The sequence below is a fragment of the Amblyomma mixtum genome, chromosome 5 (genome assembly GCF_055824585.1).
Source record: "Amblyomma mixtum isolate Tamu chromosome 5, ASM5582458v1, whole genome shotgun sequence".
Classification (NCBI taxonomy): domain Eukaryota; kingdom Metazoa; phylum Arthropoda; class Arachnida; order Ixodida; family Ixodidae; genus Amblyomma; species Amblyomma mixtum.
In genome coordinates this window covers 179,679,773-179,703,899 of record NC_143016.1, presented here as the reverse complement: position 1 = coordinate 179,703,899, position 24,127 = coordinate 179,679,773, and the positions used below count along the sequence as shown (strand labels likewise).

The 24,127-nt window shown below is 49.4% G+C and overlaps 1 protein-coding gene across 1 annotated transcript; it reads left to right on the top strand.

Moving 5' to 3' along the window:
* Window positions 1-13,966: 13,966 nt before the first annotated feature.
* Window positions 13,967-22,284, top strand: LOC149344944 (uncharacterized). Its single transcript, XM_089547324.1, has 2 exons — window positions 13,967-16,069; window positions 22,138-22,284. The coding sequence occupies exons 1-2, from the start codon at window positions 13,967-13,969 to the stop codon at window positions 22,282-22,284; spliced, it is 2,250 nt and encodes a 749-aa protein (XP_089403450.1).
* The last annotated feature ends 1,843 nt before the right edge of the window (window positions 22,285-24,127 follow it).

Here is a 24,127-nt window from a genome sequence, read left to right as displayed (position 1 = left end):
TTGGTACATTTACGGATGATAAATGTCGCCCGGTCATCGTGAAGTTCTGCTCCTTTAAAACAAAGCAACAAATTTTATCCCAGTCAGCCAAACTTAAAGATGAAGGTATCACCGTAAGTGAAGATTACTCGTTAGAAACGCGTCAGGCCAGGAAAAAGCTGCTTCAGTTCGCTAAGGGTAAGGACTCATTTTACAAGCTTAGGTACAACAAACTGTACATTAAGAACAAATGCTACAGTTATAACCCTGCTCGCGACTGCGTTTTCATGGAGGCTAATCTTCGGGCATCAGCAACTTTTCTTGATAGTAACTCGAGTCACGGTAGCGCTGCTTCGTCACATGCTGAGCAGACTGATCGATTGTCTCCTTCGCCAGTCCACAATCAGCAGTCAAATCACGGTACCTCTGGCTCGACCTACGCGCCGTAGGGCTGCGCGAGGGGCAGTGGGCCGGTGTCCGATACTGGCAACTCGCTTTCTTTTCTTTTTTCCAACATACGAAGCTTACTACCCAAGCGGGATGAACTTAATCCTATCATTGATTCGTGTGATGCTGATGTCGTCTTACTAACCGAAACATGGCTTTCTTCCAAGATAGCGGACATTGAACTATTTGACTGTAAAAAATGCTATAACGTGTTTAGATCTGACAGAAGTGAGAGATCTGGAGGAGGTGTTTTAATAGCTGTCGCGGATAACTTTGTAGCAACGCCTATTAATATTCCAACTAGCCTGGAACTGGTTTGGGTGGAACTTAGTGTACGTTTTAAGAGAATGATTTTGGGTATATGTTACCGTCCCCCGTCCTCGAGCCCAACATTCGTTGATGAACTGCATGATTCCCTTAACATGATCACTGTACGATTTCCGAGTACACCTATTGTCTTAGCTGGCGACTTTAACTACCCTAGTATCGTGTGGACTAATACATCACCTTATCTCAGCTCTTTTTCTACGGAGTGTAAAAAGTTTTTGTCAACTTGTATGGATTTCAATCTTTCGCAGTTAGTCTCTAAACCTACTCGAACTACTTTATCCTCATCGAATGTTTTAGATCTTGTTCTAACTAACGTGCCTGATCTTATCCCTTCGATTTTTTACCTACCTGGTCTCAGTGATCATTCTTTGCTTCATTTTGATGTACAAATTCCTGTATCTATCCGAGTTAGTCAGACTAAACAAATTAGAGATTATAAACGGGCTGACTTTAACGCTATTAACTGCGAACTAGCTCGTTTTTTGGACGATTACTTACCAGGCTTTTCACAGCGTTCTGTTTACACTAACTGGGATTTGTTCAAGGATATCGTTGAACATCTCATTAACACTTTTGTACCATTAAGATCTCTGAAGTGCGATCGGGAATCGCCCTGGTTTAATAATGTTTTAAAAAAGACTCTGCAATAAAAAGAAGCGCTTGTTCCGCTCTGCGATGTTGTCGAATTCTAAACAACGATGGGAGGCCTACTTTTCCGCAGCTGCAGAGTACAAAGGTGCGCTAAAAAACGCAAAGGACACATTTTTTTAACCACACCCTGCCTGCTATGCTGGTCAATAATCCTAAACAATTTTGGAATGTAGTTAATAAGAAAGACGCTTCCACAATTCTACTTACTTCTTCTGATGGTGTTGCCTTTCCTCCATACGAATGTTCTTCTGTTCTAAACAATACATTTGCTGCGGCATTTTCTAGCACTGTTTCTCTTGTTCATCGCGTGTGCCCTGTTTTTGAGGCTCTTCCTATGGATCCAGTTGTATTCGACGCGTCAGGCATCCAGTGCATCATAGAAAATCTTAAGGTTTCCTCTTCCTGCGGTGTTGACAATATTAATTCGAAGTTTTTAATTAATACAAAGTTCTATTGTTCCATAATTCTTACTAAATTGTTTGAACAGTCTCTTATAACAGGTTGTATTCCCAATTATTGGAAAATTGGGAAGGTGATTCCACTGCATAAGTCCGGAAATAAACATTCTCCTGATAACTTTAGACCTATATCGCTCACTAGTATTCCGTGCAAGATCATGGAACACGTCATATATTCTCATCTCATCTCTTTTTTAGAATCGAACTCCTTTTTCAGCATTGCCCAGCATGGTTTTCGTAAGTCTTTTTCATGCGAAACTCAGCTAATATGTTTCACACATGACCTTCATTGCATCCTTGACCACGGGTCTCAGGCAGACTGCATATTTTTGGACTTCTCGAAAGCGTTTGACACTGTTTCGCATGAGCTTCTCTTTCTTAAATTAAGCAATCTTAACATAGACCCTAATGTCCTTGCATGGCTACAATGCTTTCTTTCTAACCGTTCACAATTCGTAACAGCGAACAATATAAACTCGCATTCTTTGCCTGTCCGTTCCGGAGTGCCTCAGGGGTCAGTTCTTGGGCCCCTCCTCTTTCTCATCTATATAAATGACTTACCGGCTAACATTTCTTCTTCAATTAATCTTTTTGCCGATGATTGTGTTATTTACCGCGAAATTAAAGATGATAATGATGTCTCTTGTCTTCAATCCGATATTAACAAGATTCTTGACTGGTGTTTTATTTGGAACATGCAACTAAACATTAATAAGTGTAAACATGTACGCATTTCTCGTCTCTCTAATGCCCCTTCCTCTTATCACTTTAACAACGTGTCTCTCGAAACCGTGTCATGTTATAAATATCTGGGTGTTTACGTTTCTTGTAACCTGTCTTGGAAAACTCACGTTGAATACATAATAAATAACGCTGATCGCATGATTGGGTACCTTCGCAGAAATTTCTCACGTTCATCTAGTTCAATAAAATTATTACTTTATAAAACATTGGTACGGTCCAAGTTAGAATATGCTGCATCTGCCTGGAGCCCTGGCATCGATTCACTTGTTTCAGATTTGGAAGCTCTGCAGAACCACGCATGCCGTTTCATTCTTTCTAATTATCACCGAACAAGCAGTGTAACCGCCATGAAATCAAGTTTGTCCCTACCACTTCTTTCCCACCGCAGATCAATAGCCTCATTGTGTCTTTTTCATAAAATTTACCACAACAGCTTTCTCAATCCTAAGTTACTGTCAAGACCATGTTACATATCAGCACGCGTCGATCACCGTCATAAAGTTGGAATCCCATCTTGTCACACCAAATGTTTTCATGACTCATTCATACCTCGAACTTGTGCCAGCTGGAATCACCTTCCCCACGACATCGCAGGTATTTCTGATAACAATGCATTTCGTCAAGTCCTTAATGTTTCTTTCTGAGTATGTGTCGTTTATTACTGTATAAAAATTGCCTTTCACTGTCTACACACTGTTTTAATATATCCCTACTGCATTCTAATCTTATTGCCTTCCTGTGTTTTCAATTTGTCATGTATTCCTGGTTTATTTTTGTTTTCTCTTGTTGTTGCTGTTTAGACTGAAATTTTTATGTATTCCCACTCCCCTCTGTAATGCCTTCGGGCCCTGAGGGTACAATAAATAAATAAATAAATATAACTTAGTGAGTGATTTGTAAGGCGGAAGATAGTGGAATCGTTGCTCCCTGTAGTGGAATGAGATCTCGTTATGTGTGATCATCGGTCACGGGCGGTCCCTGGCTAGGCGGCTTGGCCTGCTCGGTTGACGTACGCTCAAGCATTGTCATGAGCGGCTCAGCTGCTAGAGGTACCAAAATAGCTGCTAGAGTGAAAGATTATGGCCAATTGCGCTGATGGCAAAGGCCTACTGAGTGGTGTACTCCGCGGCATTACACAGACAGCCTCCGTGTGTTGGTTATAACGTTTTTGTTGTAGATGGGCTCTTGCTCTGCGTCGAGCTTGGTGGAGGGCTGGGTGCACGTTTGTTGGGAGTGGATGGAGTGTTAAAGGTTTCAGGGTGGCTCCGGTGTGTGGTGTACTTCGGTCGGAGTGTGTTGGTTGGGTTAGGTGGAGGAAAGGCGTTTAAGTTTTCCCGTGCGGTGAGCTTCTCTTTGGAAATGTGTCGGGGGGGGGGGTTGAACGAGGTCTTGTATGCCTGACGAATCAGGGCGTTGATGTTCTGTGATGCCGCTATGTCGGCTGGCAACGTTGTATCAACCGTACGGTCTGATGGACCGTGTTCGTTAGTTTCATTATTGTGGCGGTGTTCTTGCCGTTGCTCTAAAGTAGGATGGGTAGGATTCGGACCTTTTCTTCTTCTGGGATGGGAGTCCCGTCTAAGGTTACCTGTATTGGAGGCGGCGGTCCTACATATAGGTGGTCAACAATGAGTAACTCGGATTTGGTGCTGGAGCAGGCCTGTCTGACATTTGCAGCCTGCGCTGCCACCAGGTCGGAACCGGCCTGCAATATTTCTTCTATGGCTCCCTCATTTCCTGTTCCTGTTAGTGTAATGTCGTCGGCATAGAAGGTGTGCGAGAGATTAGATGCGGTGTTTAACGCCTTGGCCATGGGATTATTGTTATGCTGAAGAACAGAGGCGAGAGGACTGACCCTTGCGGGGTGCCTCTAAGATTTCGGCTTTGCGGAGCCTTGTGAAAGCTGATATATAGTATAAGGTGCGTGGTCGTAGTTCCAGGGCGGAGAGCGCTTCTTGGACGGCGGAGTGGTGATCGTTGTCAAAGGCTTTGGTTAAGTCCAAAGCTACGATTGCTAGCGTGCGTTATGCATTTCTGCGGTGGATCGTCTCCTGCGAAATATGGAGCATAACGTCCTGTGTAAACAGATGACTGCTGAAGCCAACCATCGTTTGGAGGAACAAGTCGTGATTGTCGTCCAGAACTACATGTTCGAACAGTTCGCCTAGACAGGATGTGAGGGATAAAGAGTTTCAGAGCGCGCGTAAGACTTGTTACTTGCTCTAAAGGCGAAGGTATTAGTGTCTCACCGTAAGTGTTCGACCTCAAGACAACTTACCATTATAGCCCTGATTGAAATTCCAAACCTCGTAGGCGCGAACAATTCAGCTTCACTTGCCGCTCGGATATCGCCTCAGCCGATTGCCCACGTGTTAAAATGGCAGCCTTTCGCGCTGTTTGGCTGTCCTATTCTTCCAATTGAAAGGTGATGGCGCACCTCTGCAGGCAAACCTAATCCTTTTGAAGCGGATGCTTTCCTGCGCTAGGTAAAGCAATGGTCAACGTTCTTGTGGATTTCACCTTCATTTGACCTTCAGATAAAGCAAAGGAAGGGAAAGGTGCATAACTGGTCCCCCGGGACAGTCAAGGGAGAAAACCAGCCAAAAAAGAAAAAAACACACGAAGAGAACGACACAGGACAACGGCTGCGCTAACAACTGAATTGTTCATTGAGTACAGGCAGTGTGCTGGATGCACTCACCAAGAACAAAAAAAGGGCTCTTATCCTTTGACTCTAATCACACTAAACTAGTCATGCGAGGTATTGCCAAGGCTTGTTTCCATAACGCCGTGAAAAAAATTTGCTGCCACACCGTGTCAACCAGTGTCACAACGCAAGCCCAACGTCTGCCTGATGCAGGCTTCCCAGTAGAAATGTTGACAGCGGTTACTGAATCCGTATTAAAGGAGATGAACGGCATGGCCAAGAAGGGAAACAATGATGCCACTGACAAAAGGAAAAAAGTCCAAGTCATGCCTTATTTGCACAAAGTCGCGCACAATGTTAAGAAAGTCGCCGAGCGTCGAAGGGTCAATTTGGTTTTTTCTGCGCCAGTTAAGCTTTTCAGGTCTTTCTGCACAAATTATGCCTGGCGGCAATAAGAAGCGCTGTACGACCATACATAGAACTATGTACACAAACTGCCTGACCGAAGTGATCTACAAGTTCCCGCTGACCTGTGGAAAATTTTACATAGGTCAGACGGGGGACTGTGTTAACGAGAGGTTGTGCAACCACAGAACAAAAGTCGCCGCTGGTGAAGATGGCAATCTTGCTTTGCATTGTAATAGATGTCCCGGCAAATGTTCCCCACGTTTCAAAGATGTCACCATCCTGGGCTGCGGAAAATCACGGAAGGCTCGTGAAATCTTTGAGGCCTTTCAGATTGCCAAACATGGTGATGCTTGCGTCAGGTCACCATCGTTAGCGTTGACGACAAAAGAATTTGATTATTTGAGTGATCATGAGTTGAGGTTCTTTTCTCTCTCTTTTTCTCCTCGCTTGCTGTTGCTTAGCGAGGTCAGGCCGTCTCGTTGCCGTTACGGCCCGGTCTTGTGATTGGCATTTGCGCGAAGGACGATGACGATAATTTTCGTTGTAGAAACAAAAAAACTTTGTACATATAAGATTAGCATGATGGTACAGTGAATACAGAATCGAACAAAGGGAGAGCAACAACAGAGTGGAGCCGCCAGAGCTCTCCCGGTCAAAAGCTCCTGGCGAGAACCCCCAGATTCCCGCGAACATCTCCTCTTAACCCCTCAGCTCATGGCTGATTGGGCCGGCCCTCTCGTGACGTAACAGTTGCCTGTGGCCGTGTATTTAGGCGGGCCCACAGTGCACGTGACTGATATAAGATACATCACAAGCAAAACGCAACGAAACCATAACAGAGTATCTTCCCCTCAGGAAGTCGGCCTGCGCGCTCTAAAAGAGACAGGAATACACACAAACACACGAACAGGACCGTCATTTGCCCTGTTCCTCGAAGCGGCGCCAGCCAGCGGTAACAGAAGCACACGGCCAAAAGAAAAATCGTCTCGGCGCCGCCGTTAGGCCTCAAGTTCTGGAAATGTGCGCAGCTGAAGCGTATATCTGTCCGCGCAGCTCAAGAACTATGGCATGCCGCCGCCGAAGCCGCCCGTTGCCTTAAAGAAAAAGAAAATTAAATGCCCGCGTTCGGAAAGCGCGCCACTGACACCGACCAAACACAGTCCGTGTTCTCGGCTTCCCGCGCGTCGCCCAGAAGCGGCGCCGTTTCCCTCACGGTGAATACGCGGAGTCGGCGCACACACGCACAAGCAAAAGAAAAAGGAGCGCTCCCCCGAAAAGCGGTGCGGGTGCAAGTGCCGTTTAGGGTTTCTCGCGGCGGGGATCCTTCAAAGGGACCGAGAGGAGACTGCCGGCGCGCCGTAACTCACGTAACGCGTACCCGGCTAGCTCTTCGGCGCGGGCACTCGTCGGCGCGACCGTGTCAACCGCGTCGACTAACAGCTTGCAGGCCGGCGGGAACACATATATTTTGGCCGCTGCGTGGCAGTCTTAAGCTCAGTGGCTCTACAACTTCCCCCTCAAGAGGATATCTGGGCTATTAGCACAGACTAGCCGAAAATAAGACAAATGAGACACTGAGCTCATGCAACAACAACAAACAAAAAAATTCAGGGCGCACTTTGACTGTCTAAAGTGGGTAGAGGCGGAAGCGTTTTCCGCACCACCTTCGCTGTTTCTGTGGCACCGGTGGCGTCACATATAATTGAGTACTAATTACTAAGTGATGACAAATCACTAATTAATGGTTAATTACTGATTAATACCTGAATACTAATTAACTGCTAATTAATGACGCTTAAGCTTCGCCTTTAGGAATGGAACGCGACAGCGCGTTGTAGCGCTGCCAGGGAGTCCACGGAACACCACCCGTTCAGCGCGATGCCTTGCCCTTTGAACGCAACGCTTTTTGAGGAAAGGAAATGGCGCAGTAATTCTCTGTCATCTCGGTGGACACCTGAACCGCGCCGTAGAGGAATGGAGGAAGTGGGAGTGAAAGAAGATAGATAAAGAGGAGCCGTAATGAAGAAAATGAAAATTGTATTTGAGGAAAGGAAATTACGCAGTAACTGTCTCACAAAATTCAGGGGGGCACTTTTTTGATCTAAAGTGTGGTCACTTATGCCCCTAAGAGTGGAACGCGACAGCATCTTACAACGCTGCCAAGGAGTCCATAGAACGTCATCGTCCATTCGGTTCTACGCCTCGCTCGTCAGTAAATTAGTTTTTGAGGAAAGAAAATGTATCTGTCTCTCATTTGTCGGTGGACACCTAAACCTCGCGGGAAGGGAATGGAGGAGGATGAGAGTGAGTGAAGACACCGTATCCACTAGACGCACCTTTGTTCATTCCAAACCATCGAGCTGGCATGGCGCAGTGGATAGCATGCTCGTCTCTCACGCCGAAGACCGGGGTTCGATTCCTGAGCTCGACCAATTTCTTAATCGGTTTTATTTATTTATATGGCCTGACTAGTAAAGCAAATTAGGCTAATTGGGTAATTAAGCACTTAACTAAGCTCAGTCCCACTTAATTGGAGCATCACTATACGATCCCTTCAGTTGGTTGCATGGTTACAAGCCAAAGTACAATTGGCCCCGTTTGAAATTCGCGCACTGTGACGTCACGACCGTTTCCACCAACTGAAAAGCGTGACATTTTCTGTCGACAACTGCTGCTTACAACGATGAGACATTAAAGGCTTCCGCCTTAAAACACGCCCACGCACACACAAATACGCTGGAGTGCGGCCGTTTTTTTTTCACATTTTCCCTGTACATTGTCGCCCGTTTCAGTCCCCCAGTCTGAGTAGGAGTGGGGGTGTTTTCACGGCACGCGCGCACACAAAACACAAAAAGAAGCACATTCATACCGGCTTGCGGGAACATTCACGTTTGCCGCAGGGCTCAGGCTCTATCCGCTCCCTCCCATGTTACTTTGGGGAGGCGAAACAAAGCGTCCGCGTTCGCATTGTCGGCACCTTTCCGGTGGGTGATCGCAACGTTGTAGCGCTGCAGTGCGAGAGTCCACCTCGTCAGCTTTGTCCCATGCGGCGGGCACGCGGACAAATAAGACAGAGGGTTATGGTCGGAGGCGACATTGATTTCCGCCCCAAATACCCAGTAGTCGAATTTCTTCCGCACCCAGATAACGGTGAAAGCTTCGTGCTCGATTGTCGACCACCTTGACTGTGTCGGAGTAAGATGGTGGCCGGCGAAAGCAATCGGCCTCTCCCGACCGCCATCGTCCATTTGTGCCAGACAGGCGCCAGCTGCGATCTCAGATGCATCTGTGAGCAGCCAATAAGGCTCGTTATGATCCGAAGTGCTCAGCATAGTCGCCCCACAGAATGACATTTTCAGTTGTTTGAACGCCCCTTGGGCTTCGTCTGACCAAGGGATTGGTTTGGTACTCCACGACTTGTTTTAGAGTGCAGCTTCACTTCTAACTCCAGGCCAGGCCAATAAAAGCTGTATTTTATCCTTGCCTTCGTTTTCCTGGGCCCGAGATGGCCTCCCCACGGGGACTCATGTGCCAGCAGCAGTACCTCCTGACGTCTTTCGCGGGGCAACACCAACTGCCTAACCTTCGCACCAGCGATCGTGTCCCAGTGGTACAGCAGTCCCTCCGATATAAACATGCCCCCCTTTCCGGTTTTCGCGTCACACCACGCCTGTCGGAGACTTTCGTCGCTCACCTGCGCTGAACGAACTTTTTCCCGCTGGCTAAGAGTCTCCGGTGCATCCGTCATTTCCTCACCCTGCAATTCGGTCGGCAGGGCATCTGCACTTGTTTCAAGTACAGTCGCCTCGGATACCGTTTCGCTTCCTGCACCAAACTCACTCTCCGGCTGGCCAATATTCGCGTCAGATTTAGGCATCTCAGCCGCGACTGCTACTGCTTCCTTCTCGATGGCCTGTGATATCAGGTCCCAGTCTTCTTTAGAAAGAAGACAGTCCACCACTTCGGCGAGCTTACTGGTCAGTGCACACATAATCTGCGCTTTTTGCGGATCTAACAGCAACGCGGACGATCTCAGGCCGACGGGGAGACGTACTAATTTTGCCTCGATTGCGTTACCGAAGGCTGCCACAAACCTAATGGTGCCCGATGTTTCACGATACGCGTTCGGCATGAGTTCCTCCCTCACAACGGTGACCTCGCTGCCGGTATCCAGTATGGCCACGGTGGGTACGCCAGCGCAGTCTAGCTGCACTTGTTGCGGTCTGGACTTTCGTATTTCTTCTCGCTGAGGCACTTTGACTTCTGCGACCAAAGCGTTCTCAGGGTTAATAGCTATGGCGTCATTAACCGTCCCTGGGTCTACTATTGTCACCTTGTTTGCCCGGGCGTCTCTACGGTCATCGTCTTTCTTTTGAACGACTCGTGGGCAGCCTTTAGCCAGATGACCTGCAGCGCGACACACGTAGCATGCGGGCTGCCGTTTCTCATTGTGTGTGGTCCGTGATGGGACCAGCGGCGCGCTGCCCGGGGCAGCATGTTCTTTGCGTGCCGGCTGTGCGTTCGCCTGTCTTACAGCACGGTTATTTCCTTTTGCTTGCTCGAAAGTTTGCATCGCCCGCGAAACCTCTTCGGGCCTAAGCCATTTCTCGCCTTCGCGTAGGCGAATGTGCTCAAGGCCTTCCGCACTAAGGCTCGCCTTCATCGGGTCAGCTACCATGAGTGCAACCACTTCATCCTTTGCACTCACTTGTCTTGAACGGAGGTAGTATTCGAAGTAGGTCTTTACTCGTGATGCAAACTGTGCCCATGTTTCCTCTTTGCGCTTAGACGCGCCTTCGAATCTTTCTAAGTACTCGGGCGGGCTTAGCTGAAGCTCGTTCAAGACCGCTGCCTTCACCGCCTCATAATCGCGGCACGCTTCGTCTCCCAGTCCGCGCAACAAGTAGCGGACCCGCTCCGTTAGAGTCGGAATTATTAAGTGCACCCTACTGGAATCGGAGACGTTGTAAGTCGCAAACAGTCGTTCGACTTCATCAAACCACATAGGTACATCTGAGTCGGCTGGCAGCCTTAGCCCCTTAGGACTTTAGCACACTGAGTGGTCGGGTCCAGGCCTGTCTGCCGCTGCTCGCTCACATCAGAGACAGGTGGGGACTGCCTGGCACCCACAAACTCCAGTTCAGCCCTCCTCATGGCTATGCGCTCCTCTGACTCCAGTTTGAGTCTTTGCAACTCAAAATCTAACTCTAGGCGCCGCAAGGCATAAGCTTCCGGTTCTACGTCAGCTGCCACCCCGAGGAGCTCACTGCCTATCTCGACTTGAGCTGCCTTGCCCTGGGGCGCTCTGCTTTCTCCTACGTTAACTGCTTCATCCGTGGATGTTTTCTGTGTTTCCACGATAGCTCTTATGCCAAGGGGAGTTTCCTCTGTCATAATGCTCTCCTCTGTCTCACTGTCCGCCGTGCTCATCATCATGCTCCGCGTCCTGTCCATACCCCCTTTAAGTTCGAGCCTTGAGCCCTCTAGAGAATCGTAAGAAATCCCGCTCACCAGTGTTGACGCCAACGCTCCCTTCCGTCGATGCGCCGTGCCGCTCCCTGCCGTGAAGCCGCTTCCTGAAGGCTGCTTGGGACGACTGTACCCCGAAGGTCCCTGGATCCAAGTGCCTCTGAAGCACCGCCGTCACGCAGTTCGCTGTCGCTGACGGTCAGTCGACCGCTGTCTTGCGGTGATGTGGCCCCGTCGACTCTGGTATCTTCGCTCGAGCCAGAGGCGATGGCTGCCAATCCTGTCGACTGCGCCAGTTGAGGTTCTTTTCTCTCTCTTTTTCTTCTCCTCGCTTGCTGTTGCTTAGCGAGGTCAGGCCGTCTCGTTGCCGTTACGGCCCGGTCTTGTGATTGGCATTTGCGCGAAGGACGATGACGATAATTTTCGTTGTAGAAACAAAAAAACTTTATACATATAAGATTAGCATGATGGTACAGTGAATACAGAATCGAACAAAGGGAGAGCAACAACAGAGTGGAGCCGCCAGAGCTCTCCCGGTCAAAAGCTCCTGGCGAGAACCCCCCAGATTCCCGCCAACATCTCCTCTTAACACCTCATCTCATCGCTGATTGGGCCGGCCCTCTCGTGGCGTAACAGTTGCCTGTGGCAGTGTATTTAGGCGGGCCCACAGTGCACGTGACTGATATAAGATACATCACAAGCAAAACGCCACGAAACCATAACAGAGTATCTTCCCCTCAGGAAGTCGGCCTGCGCGCCCTAAAAGAGACAGGAATACACACAAACACACGAACAGGACCGTCATTTGCCCTGTTCCTCGAAGCGGCGCCAGCCAGCGGTAACAGAAGCACACGGCCAAAAGTGTGTGTGTGTGTGTGTGTGTGTGTGTGTGTGTGTGTGTGTGTGTGTGTGTGTGTGTGTGTGTGTGTGTGTGTGTGTGTGTGTGTCACAGAAGTGGCGGCAACCTGTAAATTACTTTTGTTTATATAAAACTAATGCGTCCGCCTTTGTATGTGTCTCGGGAAGAGCAAGAATGCATGCACGCTTTTTTTCAGTCATGAAGACAACCCCTCGCATTGCGAAAGCGGAGGCGGCTCAAAGACGGCCCCGATACTGCCGAAGTCTTGAGCTGACCATTAGCGGGAAAGAAGTTGCGGCCTACGTGACTGCCTTTTTGGTTGTGTTTTACTTTTTTTCGTTTCCAAGGTCACCGAATCGAGAGTCAAAGCCTGGGGCTTCTTTTTAGTTGTGCGTTAATTTTTTCCTCCTCCAAGATGGCGGCCATGCAGAGTCAAAGCGTAGGTGCCTACGTGCTCTCGTCGCGCTTTTTGGTGTTTTGTTTTTTTCTACGCCGACGCTGTGGCGCCGCGAGTGCTCGCTCGCTAGCGCCCGAGGGCTTTAAAAGGGGGCCGTATGGATACGAATTTCAGTCCGCTCGTCGGTGGAAACGCTGCCGCGAACTCCCGGGTCTCCGAGCCGCCGCACCGCATCCTCGAAACCGCAAGCTGCCCTGGACGGACGTCGCCTTCGGGGGCCGCACTGACTGCGTTTTTGTGGATGGACTGCAGCCGCGCTTCCCGGTTCACTGTATGATTGTTCACCTTCTGACTTTTGATCGACTGTATCTAATTGGCCTCTCACTTGTGTTCTTACCTGTGTATAAATATTCAATGTATAACTTAATTCAGTGTGTTTACTGCTATGTGCTTTCCGCAATTGTTTTGTAGAATGTAAATTATGTGTCTGTAAAAGCTGCCGCATTGTTCAATCGAAACTATAAACGTTGTTTTGTTGTTGTTACCTCTTAAACACGCCTCGGTCTCAGTCACTGCGTTTGCTTACCGGCTACGCCGGGCATCAAACGGCCACCCCCTCATTGTCCGGACTCGGTGATGATGTCGACTAGTCACCGAACCCGTGACAATTAACTGGCGTCCGCGACAGGACGTTTGATGCGAAGGGAACGTGGTGAACTGAGAGAGACTTGTTGAGGTGTTGAACTGTGCCGACTTTAGAGAGGTGTCGTGTATCAACAGGATTTGCTTTGTGCTGAGCTTGTAGCTGTGTTATTGAAAGTGTGCTTGGAGAAAGAAGCATGGATTTGGAAAGGTTGATAGCTATGGGTAGCCAGTTGGGGCTGAAAAGCACTGAGCTCAGAAAATGGGTCGAAGATAAGCAGCGCGAAGAGTGGGCGTTTGCCTGAGAGAGAGCGGAGCAGGAGCGCGCGGCCGCGGAGGCGGGGCGCGCGGCCGCGAAGGCAGCTGACGAACGTAAGATAGAGATTATGCGTTTAAAAATAGAGAGTCAGCGACTAGAGAAAGAGACAAGAGAGAAAGAAGGGAGCCAGGACAAAGGTGATTTGAAGTTAAACACAAGTAAACTCCTGATCCCATTTGACGACCGGAAGGATGATTTAGATGCGTATATCAGACGATTTGAAAGCATTGCGAAGAGCCAGAAGTGGCCGGAGAGCCAGTGGTCGACAGCGCTAGCTACTTGTCTGAGTGGGGAAGCCCTTAGTGTTTATGGGCGTTTGCCGCCGGGTGATGCAGCGGATTATACGGAGGTGAAAACCGCCCTTTTGAAGAGATTTCGTTTCACCGCAGAAGGATTTCGAGAGAAATTCAATACAGGAAAACCGGCGGATGGCGAAACTGCAGCTCAGTTCTCAACGCGTCTCAGCCACTATTTTGACCGCTGGATCGAACTTTCAGGCATCAAGACAGAGTTTCAGGAACTCAGAGAGCTCCTCATTAAGGAAAGATTCCTACAAGGCTGTCATTCAAACATGGCACTTTACCTGAAGGAGAGGAAGGCAAAATCGCTAGGAGAGATGTTGGACCTAGCTGATCAGTTTTTAGATGCGCAAGGAAGCCTGAATCTCTCCAAATTGAAGAAAGACAGCCGAGACGATGCCGGGAGGCCCGAAAACGAAGGAAAGAGAATCAATCAACGAGCACCTCCTCGCTGTTACTTTTGCAACCGCATTGGGCATCAGGCTTCACAGTGCCGTACCCACAGCAGTAACAGTACTAGCGTCACCTGTTTCAAGTGCGGTCGAAAGGGACACAAGGCGGATGCGTGCCGCTCAGCGGTAAAGGATAGGCCACAGTCATCGTGCGTCTACTCACCCACCATCAACGTTAATGAGGAGAGGATTCGCGATGGCTACCTGGAGCTCAAAAATGGGGATAAAATTCCCGTTGTGAACGCGGTCATGCAGACGCGACCGAAATTCCTCGTTGAAGGACTGCCGGTGGTGGCTGGAACGTTGGCAGGCAAGAGCATATCGGTACTGCGGGATACCGGATGCAATACGGCGATCGTGAGACGAGAGCTCATCAACGACGACCAGCTCACAGGAGAGAAGAGGCCAGTTTATCTAGTGGATGGAACAGCTAAGATGCTGCCTGAGGCGCGGGTTCACATGGACACCCCGTATTTTTCTGGGATTATCTCGGCGCTCTGCATGGAGGAGCCGCTGTATGACTTAATTCTCGGAAACATAGAAGGCGCCAGAGCTCCAGATGACCCGGAGGAATTGGTTGAACAACCGGTCAGCAACGAGCTCGCTGAAGAGGAAGTTGCAGCGGTTGTAACAAGAGCGAAAGCAAGGGAGCAAAACAAGAAGTTCCAAGCGCTTAAAACCCCCGGCGTCGCAGTGGAGCCAAGCAGGAAGAGTTATGCAGAGGAGCAAGCAGAGGACCAGTCGCTCAAGCACTGCTTCTCCCAAATTGGCAAGAAAGTGACGTGTAGGGATTCGCAAGGAAAAATAGAATTCCAGAAAGAGAATGAAGTACTGTACCGAATCTACACCGAGAAAACTGGGCGGATCGTGCGCCAGCTCGTCGTTCCAAAGTGTCATCGAGAGGCGGTGCTGAAAACTGCGCACGACGGAATAGTGGCCGGATATTTAGGCGCCCAAAAGACGAAGGACCGGATTTTGGAAAATTTTTTCTGGCCGGGTATCACTGCGGACGTGAAGCGATTTGTAGCCTCCTGTGACATATTCCAGAGGACAATCCCGAAGGGTCGGGTCGCTCGGGTGCCGCTGGGGAGGACGCCGCTCATCGAAACGCCATTCAAAAGAGTGGCCATAGACATTGTGGGTCCAATCCAGCCCCCTTCCAAACATGACAACCGGTACATCCTGACAATGGATTATGCTACCCGTTACCCAGAGGCCGTAGCGCTGCCGAGCGTGGAAACTGAGAGGGTCGCTGAGGCACTGGTCGAAATGTTTTCTCGATTTCGAGTCCCTAATGAAGTCCTAAGCGACCGAGGCACCAATTTCACTTCCGACTTGATGAAGGAGGTGGCCCGACTTCTCTCCATACGCCAGCTGCATACCACGCCGTACCACCCCATGGCGAACGGGATGGTCGAAAAATTCAACGGCACCCTGAAATTTATGTTGAAGAGAATGTGCGCCGAAATGCCGCGAGACTGGGACCGCTATCTGGCGCCGTTGCTCTTCGCATACAGGGAGGTCCCACAGGCAAGTTTTAGCTTTTCGCCCTTTGAGCTTTTGTATGGGCGGCATGTGAGGGGACCCCTGGCCATTTTGAAGGAGCTCTGGACAAACCATCACCTCGACGAGGAGGCGAAGACCACATACCAGTACGTCTTTGACCTCCGTAATCGACTGGAAGACACGTGCAAGCTAGCGCACGAGGAGCTCGAAAAGGCCGGGGCGCGCTACGCAAAACTGTACAACCGGAAAACCAGAGAGAGGATGTTTGATCCGGGAGACAAGGTCCTGATTTTGCTGCCTACGGACAACAACAAGCTACTGCTTCAGTGGAAGGGGCCCTTCGAGATCAAGGAGAAGAAAGGAGAGGCCGACTACGTTATCGAGACAGCCGGAGGGAGGAAGATTTTTCATGCCAACCTGCTTAAAAAGTACGAAGAGCAGGAAAGCCACCCAATAGAACGCGTGTGCCACGCGATCTGCGGCGTCACCGAATCAGACAGCGAGGGAGCCATTCATGTTCCGGCGCTTGAACAATCAGAGGGCGAGCGAGATGTGAAGCTTTCTAATGATTTGACGGCGGATCAACGGAGACAGCTCCAAGAAGTATCAGAGCACTCTCGCATCTTCTCCGACGTCCGAGGCAAGGCGGACTGGGCGGAGTGCCGGTTAGAGCTCACTACCCGCACTCCGGTCCACCTAAAACAATACCCACTTCCGTTTGCGACGAGAGAAGCCGTAGAAAGAGAGATGCAGCAGATGGAGCGACTGGGAATAATCGAAAAGTCCCAGTCACCCTACAATTCACCGGTCCTCTTGGTGAAGAAACCTGACGGCACGAACCGGCTTTGCATTGATTTCCGACGCCTGAACGACGTCCTGGTTGCCGATTCGGAGCCAATGCCCAGAGCGGACGCGGTCTTCGCTGCAGCTGGAGAGAAGAAATACTTCTCAAAGGTAGACTTTGCCAAATGATATTGGCAAATCCCATTGACTGAGGAGTCCAAGCCCAAAACGGCGTTTTCAACGACATCGGGTCTCTTTCAATTCCGTTTTATGCCGTTCGGCATAAAAACTGCCCCGGCAGTATTTTCAAAGATTGATGCAAAGAGTGGTGGAGGGAATTCCCGGAGTGCAGCACTACTATGATGATGTCCTCATTGCCAGTGCTACGTGGGAGGAGCATCTTTCTTCGCTGAGGCAGCTGTTTGCGAGAATCGAGATGGCCGGCCTGACAGTACGACCAAGCAAATGCGAATTCGGGATGGAAAGCATCGAGTTCCTCGGGCATCGCATTGGCAGAGGTGAGCTGGCACCACTCGGGAAAACGCTGGACAAGATACAGGCGGCGCCAACTCCTCGAACAAAGCGTCAGGTACGCGCTTTCCTTGGCTTGTCGGGGTATTACCGCGACTTCATCCCCGACTACGCAAGAATAAGCGAGCCCCTCACCCAGCTGACGAGAAAAGGAGAGAGGAACGTCGTAAGGTGGACGCCGGCCCATCAGGAAGCCTTCGAAGAGCTCAAGCAACGGGTCTCAAGCCCTCCGATACTACGGCTGCCAGACTTCTCCAAACAGTTTGTGCTGCGCACGGATGCCTCTGATACCAGCCTAGGCGCGGTACTAATGCAGCGGCATGACGGAACGCTTCACCCGGTGGCATGCGCGAGCAGAAAATTGCTCCCCAGGGAAGCAGCTTACAGCACAATCGAGAGGGAGTGCTTAGCGTTAGTTTGGGGAATACAGAAGTTTTCCACCTACCTGTATGGAGTACCGTTTTTAGTTCAGACGGACCACCAACCACTGAGCTACATCCAAAGAGCCAAACAGCTAAACAGCAGAGTCCTGCGCTGGAGCTTGCTGCTCCAAGAATATCAGTTTACCGTCGAGCATACAAAGGGCAAGGACAATGTCGGTGCTGATTTTCTTAGCAGGCTGTAGATCTGTCGCGCGCTATTAATTTTCGCTATTAATTTATTCAAGTATTGTGGTGCATGTATACACGGTGACTTGTAGTGTGTGTGTGCTAGATTTATATAGGAGGTTCTGTTACGCGCTGTATATCTGTGCACGGGTCTGCTCGCCGACTTCTGTGGGTCTAGAATATTATCGGATAATATTCTGAAAGTGGGGGGCCGTGTCACAGAAGTGGCGGCAACCTATAAATTACTTTTGTTTGTATAAAACTAAGGCGTCCGCGTTTCTTTGTATGTGTCTCGGGAAGAGCAAGAATGCATGCACGCTTTTTTCGGTTATGTAGACAACCCCTCGCATTGCGAAAGCGGAGGCGGCTCAAAGACGGCCCCGATACTGCCGAAGTCTTGAGCTGACCATTAGCCGGGAAAGAAGTTGCGGCCTACATGACTGCCCTTTTGGTTGTGTTTTACTTTTTTTCGTTTCCAAGGTCACCGAATCGAGAGTCGAAGCCTGGGGCTTCTTTTTAGTTGTGCGTTAATTTTTTCCTCCTCTAAGATGGCGGCCATGCAGAGTCAAAGCGTAGGTGCCTACGTGCTCTCGTCGCGCTTTTTGGTGTTTTGTTTTTTTCTACGCCGACGCTGTGGCGCCGCGAGTGCTCGCTCGCTAGCGCCCGAGGGCTTTAAAAGGGGGCCGTATGGATACGAACTTCAGTCCGCTCGTCGGTGGAAACGCTGCCGCCGCGAACTCCCGGGTCTCCGAGCCGCCGCACCGCATCCTCGAAACCGCAAGCTGCCCTGGACGGACGTCGCCTTCGGGGGCCGCACTGACTGCGTTTTTGTGGATGGACTGCAGCCGCGCTTCCCGGTTCACTGTATGATTGTTCACCTTCTGACTTTTGATCGACTGTATCTAATTGGCCTCTCACTTGTGTTCTTACCTGTGTATAAATATTCAATGTATAACTTAATTCAGTGTGTTTACTGCTATGTGCTTTCCGCAATTGTTTTGTAGAATGTAAATTATGTGTCTGTAAAAGCTGCCGCATTGTTCAATCGAAACTATAAACGTTATTTTGTTGTTGTTACCTCTTAAACACGCCTCGGTCTCAGTCACTGCGTTTGCGTACCGGCTACGCCGGGCACCAAACGGCCACCCCCTCATTGTCCGGACTCGGTGATGATGTCGACTAGTCACCGAACCCGTGACAGTGTGTGTGTGTGTGTGTGTGGGTGTGCGTGTGTGTGTGTGTGTGTGTGTGTGCGTGTGTGCGTGCGTGCGTGTGTGTGTGTGTGTGTGTGTGTGCGTGCGTGCATGCGTGTGTGTGTGTGCGCGCGTGCGTGCGTGTTTGTTTCGCATTGTTTTATTTTTATTTCCATTTATATTTTTTTGTAACTCTTATATGTTTATCTAATTCTGTTATTTTTATTTTACGACGACTTGATTAACTTTGGTTGCGGCATATTACACCACTGATGACGTCAAGATGATCGACAGGTATACTGGCAGTTTTCGCGGACGGACGGACAACGGTGAGGCATTGAAGGCGTTAGAACTTTTTGTTGGGCTAGATGGTGCATGTTTCAAAGAAAAAAACTGTAGCGCAACCAAGACGTACACAACAGAGTCCTGTGCGGTCCTCTCTTGTGTACGTCTTGGTTGAGCTACAGTTTTTTAGAGCGCAGCTCTTTGGCGTCCGTTCCTGGGTTTCGCGTCGTCGTCGGCCTCGTAACCAGCTCCGCCCCCAATGTCACGCTTTTCAATTGGTCGAAATGCTCGTGACGTCACAGTGCGCGAATTTCAAATGGGGCCAATTGTACTTTGGCTAGTAACCATGCAACCAATCAAAGGGATCGTATAGTGATGCTGCAACTAAGTTGGACTGAGTTTAGTTAATTGCTTAATTAATCAATTAGCCTAATTAATATAGAGGAGAATGAAGAGGTCAGAAGAAAAGAAAAGAAAGACGCGCGCCGCAGCGACAACAGCGTCCGCGGAAGGAGACGCTGCTGAAAAAAAACAGATAAGTACGAAGCCGCGTTCCCTCCACCACCACGCACTTCCCCACTCAGTAAGACGTTGCTCGTTTCATATACGTTGTGTCGAACATCCTAGACAGTTCCAACAATTGACAGGTTAATGACAGAACACGATGGATAGAAATACAATAATATAAATATGAAATAGCCTAATTAACCTTTCTAGTTAGACCGCATAAATCAATAAAACCGAGAACGAAATTGGTCGAGTTGGGTAATCGAACCAGGGTCTCCGGAGTGCGATACGAGCACGCTAGCCACTCCGTAATGCCAGCTGAATGGTTTGGAATGAACAAAGGCCACGTCTAGCTAATACGGCGTCTTCGTTCACTCCCATCTTCCCCCTTTCCCTTACGGCGAGGTGCAGGTGTCCACCCAGATATGCGAGAGAGATACATTTCCTTTCCTCAAAAAATAAATTTACCGTCCAGCAAGGCGTACAGCCGAATTGGCGATGGGGTTCTGTGGACTCCCTGGCAGCGTTGCAAGACGCTATCGCGTTCCACTCTTACAGGCGAAGCTTAACATGTTAACCACACATCAGTAACACACGCAGACAGCCAATGGACGCGTCATTCGCTGGCAGCACTTCATTCATCATTCACAACCACATTCGTGACAGAATGCTGTACTAAGGCTTTCGCCTTGCACCACTTTAGTCGCCAAAGTGACTCCTAATTTTAGAGCGCAGCTCTTTGGCGTCCGTTACTGGGTTTCGCGTCGTCGTCGGCGTCGGCCTCGTAACCAGCTCCGCCCCCCTTTCATCCCCCCAGCGCTAGGTGCGACCGACTGATAACGACCCACTGATACCGCTGGATGCCGCTGACGCCGCTAGAGAGTCAAGATAACGTGACTGCATAGAACACCGTCGCCGCCATGCAGGAAAAGGAGGAAAGGGTCACCCCCCCCCCCTGTTCTTGTGTGGCGGATAGGGTGCTCTTCAGTTGCCGACGCGCCGGTTATTTCACGTAGGCCCCGGCACGTCGACGAATACGTGACCACCTTCCCACGGCTAGACCTGGTTCTTAGCGCTGCGGAAGCGAGGGTATCATATTGTTTGTGTCGGCATCGGCGGCGTTGTCCCTGAAACCAACTCCGCAGCTGGGGTTGACTCACTATCGAAAAGGTGAAACAGCTTATTTGCTGCGCTCAAATTTCGCATTAGGAAGTAACGTAATCGTCGGTAATTTTTTTTTTCTTTCAAGCATTGAACGCTTTCGCCTTAATAGGCTGCAGCGTTCATTAGGCGAGCAAATCTGTCGCCAGGATGCCAGGGTGGCCCGCTGCCGATCTTGTGCTGTCCGGAACGCACTCAACGTTACAGACGTCAAGCCGCGCCTAGTTGCCCGACACGCCATAGCTTTCGCTCTCTAACCAGGTCCAGCAGTAGTTAAAGTACAGCTCACTTTTTGCGATACGTTGCGCGCACGAACAAAAGTTGAAGACGGCGAGATCCGAAGAAGAGCGCGAAAAGCTGCCAGTTTACCAGGCGGAGCGATTGGCAGCAGCGATAGCCGAGCGGCAAGTGAAGCTTAACTCTACGCGCCGTCGCGTGCTTGAATACCACTCAAGGCGGTAATGGTAGGCTTTCTTGACGTTGAACAGCACGACACAATAATACTTTCGGCTTCATAGAGCGTAAGCAGTCTTAAGTGCACTCTAAATTTCTTCCTTCCGCGCCCTCTTCATTCGGGGCTTCACATGTAGAATGTGCCGGGTTTTTGCGAAGTGATAGTACTGCTGCTAGTGCCGTAAGAATGTCCCGCTACAGACCTGAAAGAAGGAGGCGTGATTCATCACTGCTTGTGCGTTTTATACAAAGAATATGGGACTGAAACAGCCGAGAAAAGGTTACATAATCACTTGCGCAATTTTGACCACTCTTTACAAAATAAAGCCTGGCTCAATGCCTAACAGTCTTTCTAATTCCAAAATGAAATAAGACAGTTATTTTATTTCTTATTGCAGAATTCAGCAGAAAGCAGGAGATGAGAATGTAGGACAGGCGATCCATTTTAAGATCTGTAGATTCATTAGGAAGGCTATCGTCAGACATGTCCACATGCAGAGTCATAGGCAGCTTGAGTTTGAAGAAAAATGGCTAAGTAAGAAAGTAAAAACAGCACACAAGCGCAAACACGAAGCTCCGTAAGTTCACACCTCGATATGACCGCTAAAAGCATATCTAAATGAACAAACTTACGAAGGGATGCATCACAGTTCTTTAGATTGCAGGCCGCCGCGGTGGCTCAGTGGCTATGGTGCTCGGCTGCTGTCCCGAAAGACGCGGGTTCGATCCCGGCCGCGGCGGTTGAATTTCTTTGGAGGAGAAATTCGAGGCCCGTGTACTGTGCGATGTCAGTGCACGTTAAAGAACCCCAGGTGGTCGAAATTTCCGGAGCCCTCCACTACGGCGTCTCTCATAGCCTTAGTCGCTTTGGGACGTTAAACCCCATAAACTAAACTAAACTCTTTAGATTGCAGCCGCGTGGTGCAGCACGGAAGCATATATTGCTAAGAAGATTGCCAAGCGACGCTTGGAGTATATCTCGTTCAAGCCTTTTGTTGTCGCGGTGCAGGGTTTCGGCCTAGTCCTCACCGAAGAAGCCACATTTTCGGTTATGTTTCAGATATACACTTCGTCGGTAGCATTCCAAGAGCGCGAACGTGCCATGAAACGGTCAGTAATGGGCTTCCTGCTTGAAATCGACAAAGCACAGAAGTGAGAAGATAGAAGAAGCTACCGCAGCAATACACGGCGTAGCCTCCAGCTCAACGGCGATTAAAAGAAAATGGAAGCTGCATTTTCTTGCTTCTTCGCACTGTACCCGATTGAACGTAATTCACTCAGCGACATTACCTTCACAGAGAGACTATCTGATGCACATTATTATGAATAATGACATATCATATTAACAGTAAGGAATTATCACAAGAAAATTCTCGGGTCGACGATGAAGGCTGGTGGTGCCTCACGCTTGAAGAGAGGAATTAAATGTATGTATTAGAAATAAGAGATCAAGCACCGAGTTAGAGGTATAATTTTGACCCGAAGGTAAGCTCTTAAAGTGCATGTAAAAAACTCAGGACTCCTGCTTTTTTGTCCAAGCCAAGGAAGTGGGGAAAAGGTCTTTATTTTGCATATTTAGTTCATTCAGCAGTTACATTCGTGTTTGTCATATGAGAATCCAGCTTTGCAGTGCTTTTTAAATTTCTTGCTGCAAAAAGACTGTGCCTTAACGTCCGCACTTTTAAAATACTCGTCGTTCACCCATAGCTCACAGATGTCTCCAAAACCTGAAAAAAAAACGATCAGAAAGCAAAGTGCATTTTCTGATTCATAGTGACAGTTGCTAAGCAAATCGCAATATTACTGCATTACCACTCCTGACCTTTGATTCTTAGTTGGGCCAGTACTTCGGCGTAGCCACCAAACAGCAGTGAAACAGGATATAGTGGAATGACAGGGACGCTCTGTACATTTGCCTGAGCCCCATTCAAGAAACATAGGGCTCTTTTCTTGTGTCTAGCAACCAGTACATCTACCGCCATTTCTTGTGAAGCATTCTTTTTAAACATTCCCGTGCCACGTTTCAATCACTTATGCTAAAATCCTAGACCGCGAACAACCATGAAAGCAGCAATTATCTCTCTCAAACCATGTACACATCTCCAGGCGGCCCCATACCTCTACCGCACTACACAGGACAAGCAAATCCAACACTCGACACCGACATCACGGAGACGGAAGTCAGAGCGGCCCTCCTGACTCTCCGCGCCAACTCCGCACCTGGTGCAGACCAAATCACAAACTCCATGCTCCGTAATCTGGATGACCAATCGATCACCCACATTACGACATACTTCAACCAGTGCTGGAGGGAGGGTAACCTCCCGCAGTCCTGGCGCCACGCGAAGGTAATATTTATACCAAAACCCAACAAACCACTCACCATTCAAAACCTTCGCCCGATTTCGCTAACCTCATGCCTCGGGAAGCTCCTCGAGCATGTTGTGTTAGCGAGACTCACAAGTCAGATGGCGGACAACAATCTCTACCCGCATAGCATGGTGGGATTCCGCCCTCATCTATCCGCACAGGATGCCATGCTGCAACTCACACACGACCTTTTTGACCCGCTTCTTCCAGGTCACACCAAGGCAGTCTTAGCTTTGGATCTCTCCAAAGCTTTTGATCGCATTGAACATCAGGCGATCATGACTGCTCTATCCCCATTGAATGTGGGTGTGCGCACGTATGCCTACATTCAAGCATTCCTGACTGACCGCACGGCTGAGATACACTTCGGGCCTCTGTCTTCCACCTCCTACACACTTCAGAGTATCGGCACCCCTCAAGGGTCCGTCCTTTCCCCCTTTCTCTTTAACATCACCCTCATACCCCTCGCCCGGAAATTGGCAACTATTCCCCACCTCAAGCACACTCTTTATGCCGACGATATCACCCTGTGGACCACCCACGGCAGTGAAGGCGACATAGAGAACACCTTACAGGAAGCAGCCACCCTCACCCAAAATTGCGCACGGACCATCGGACTGTCTTGCTCC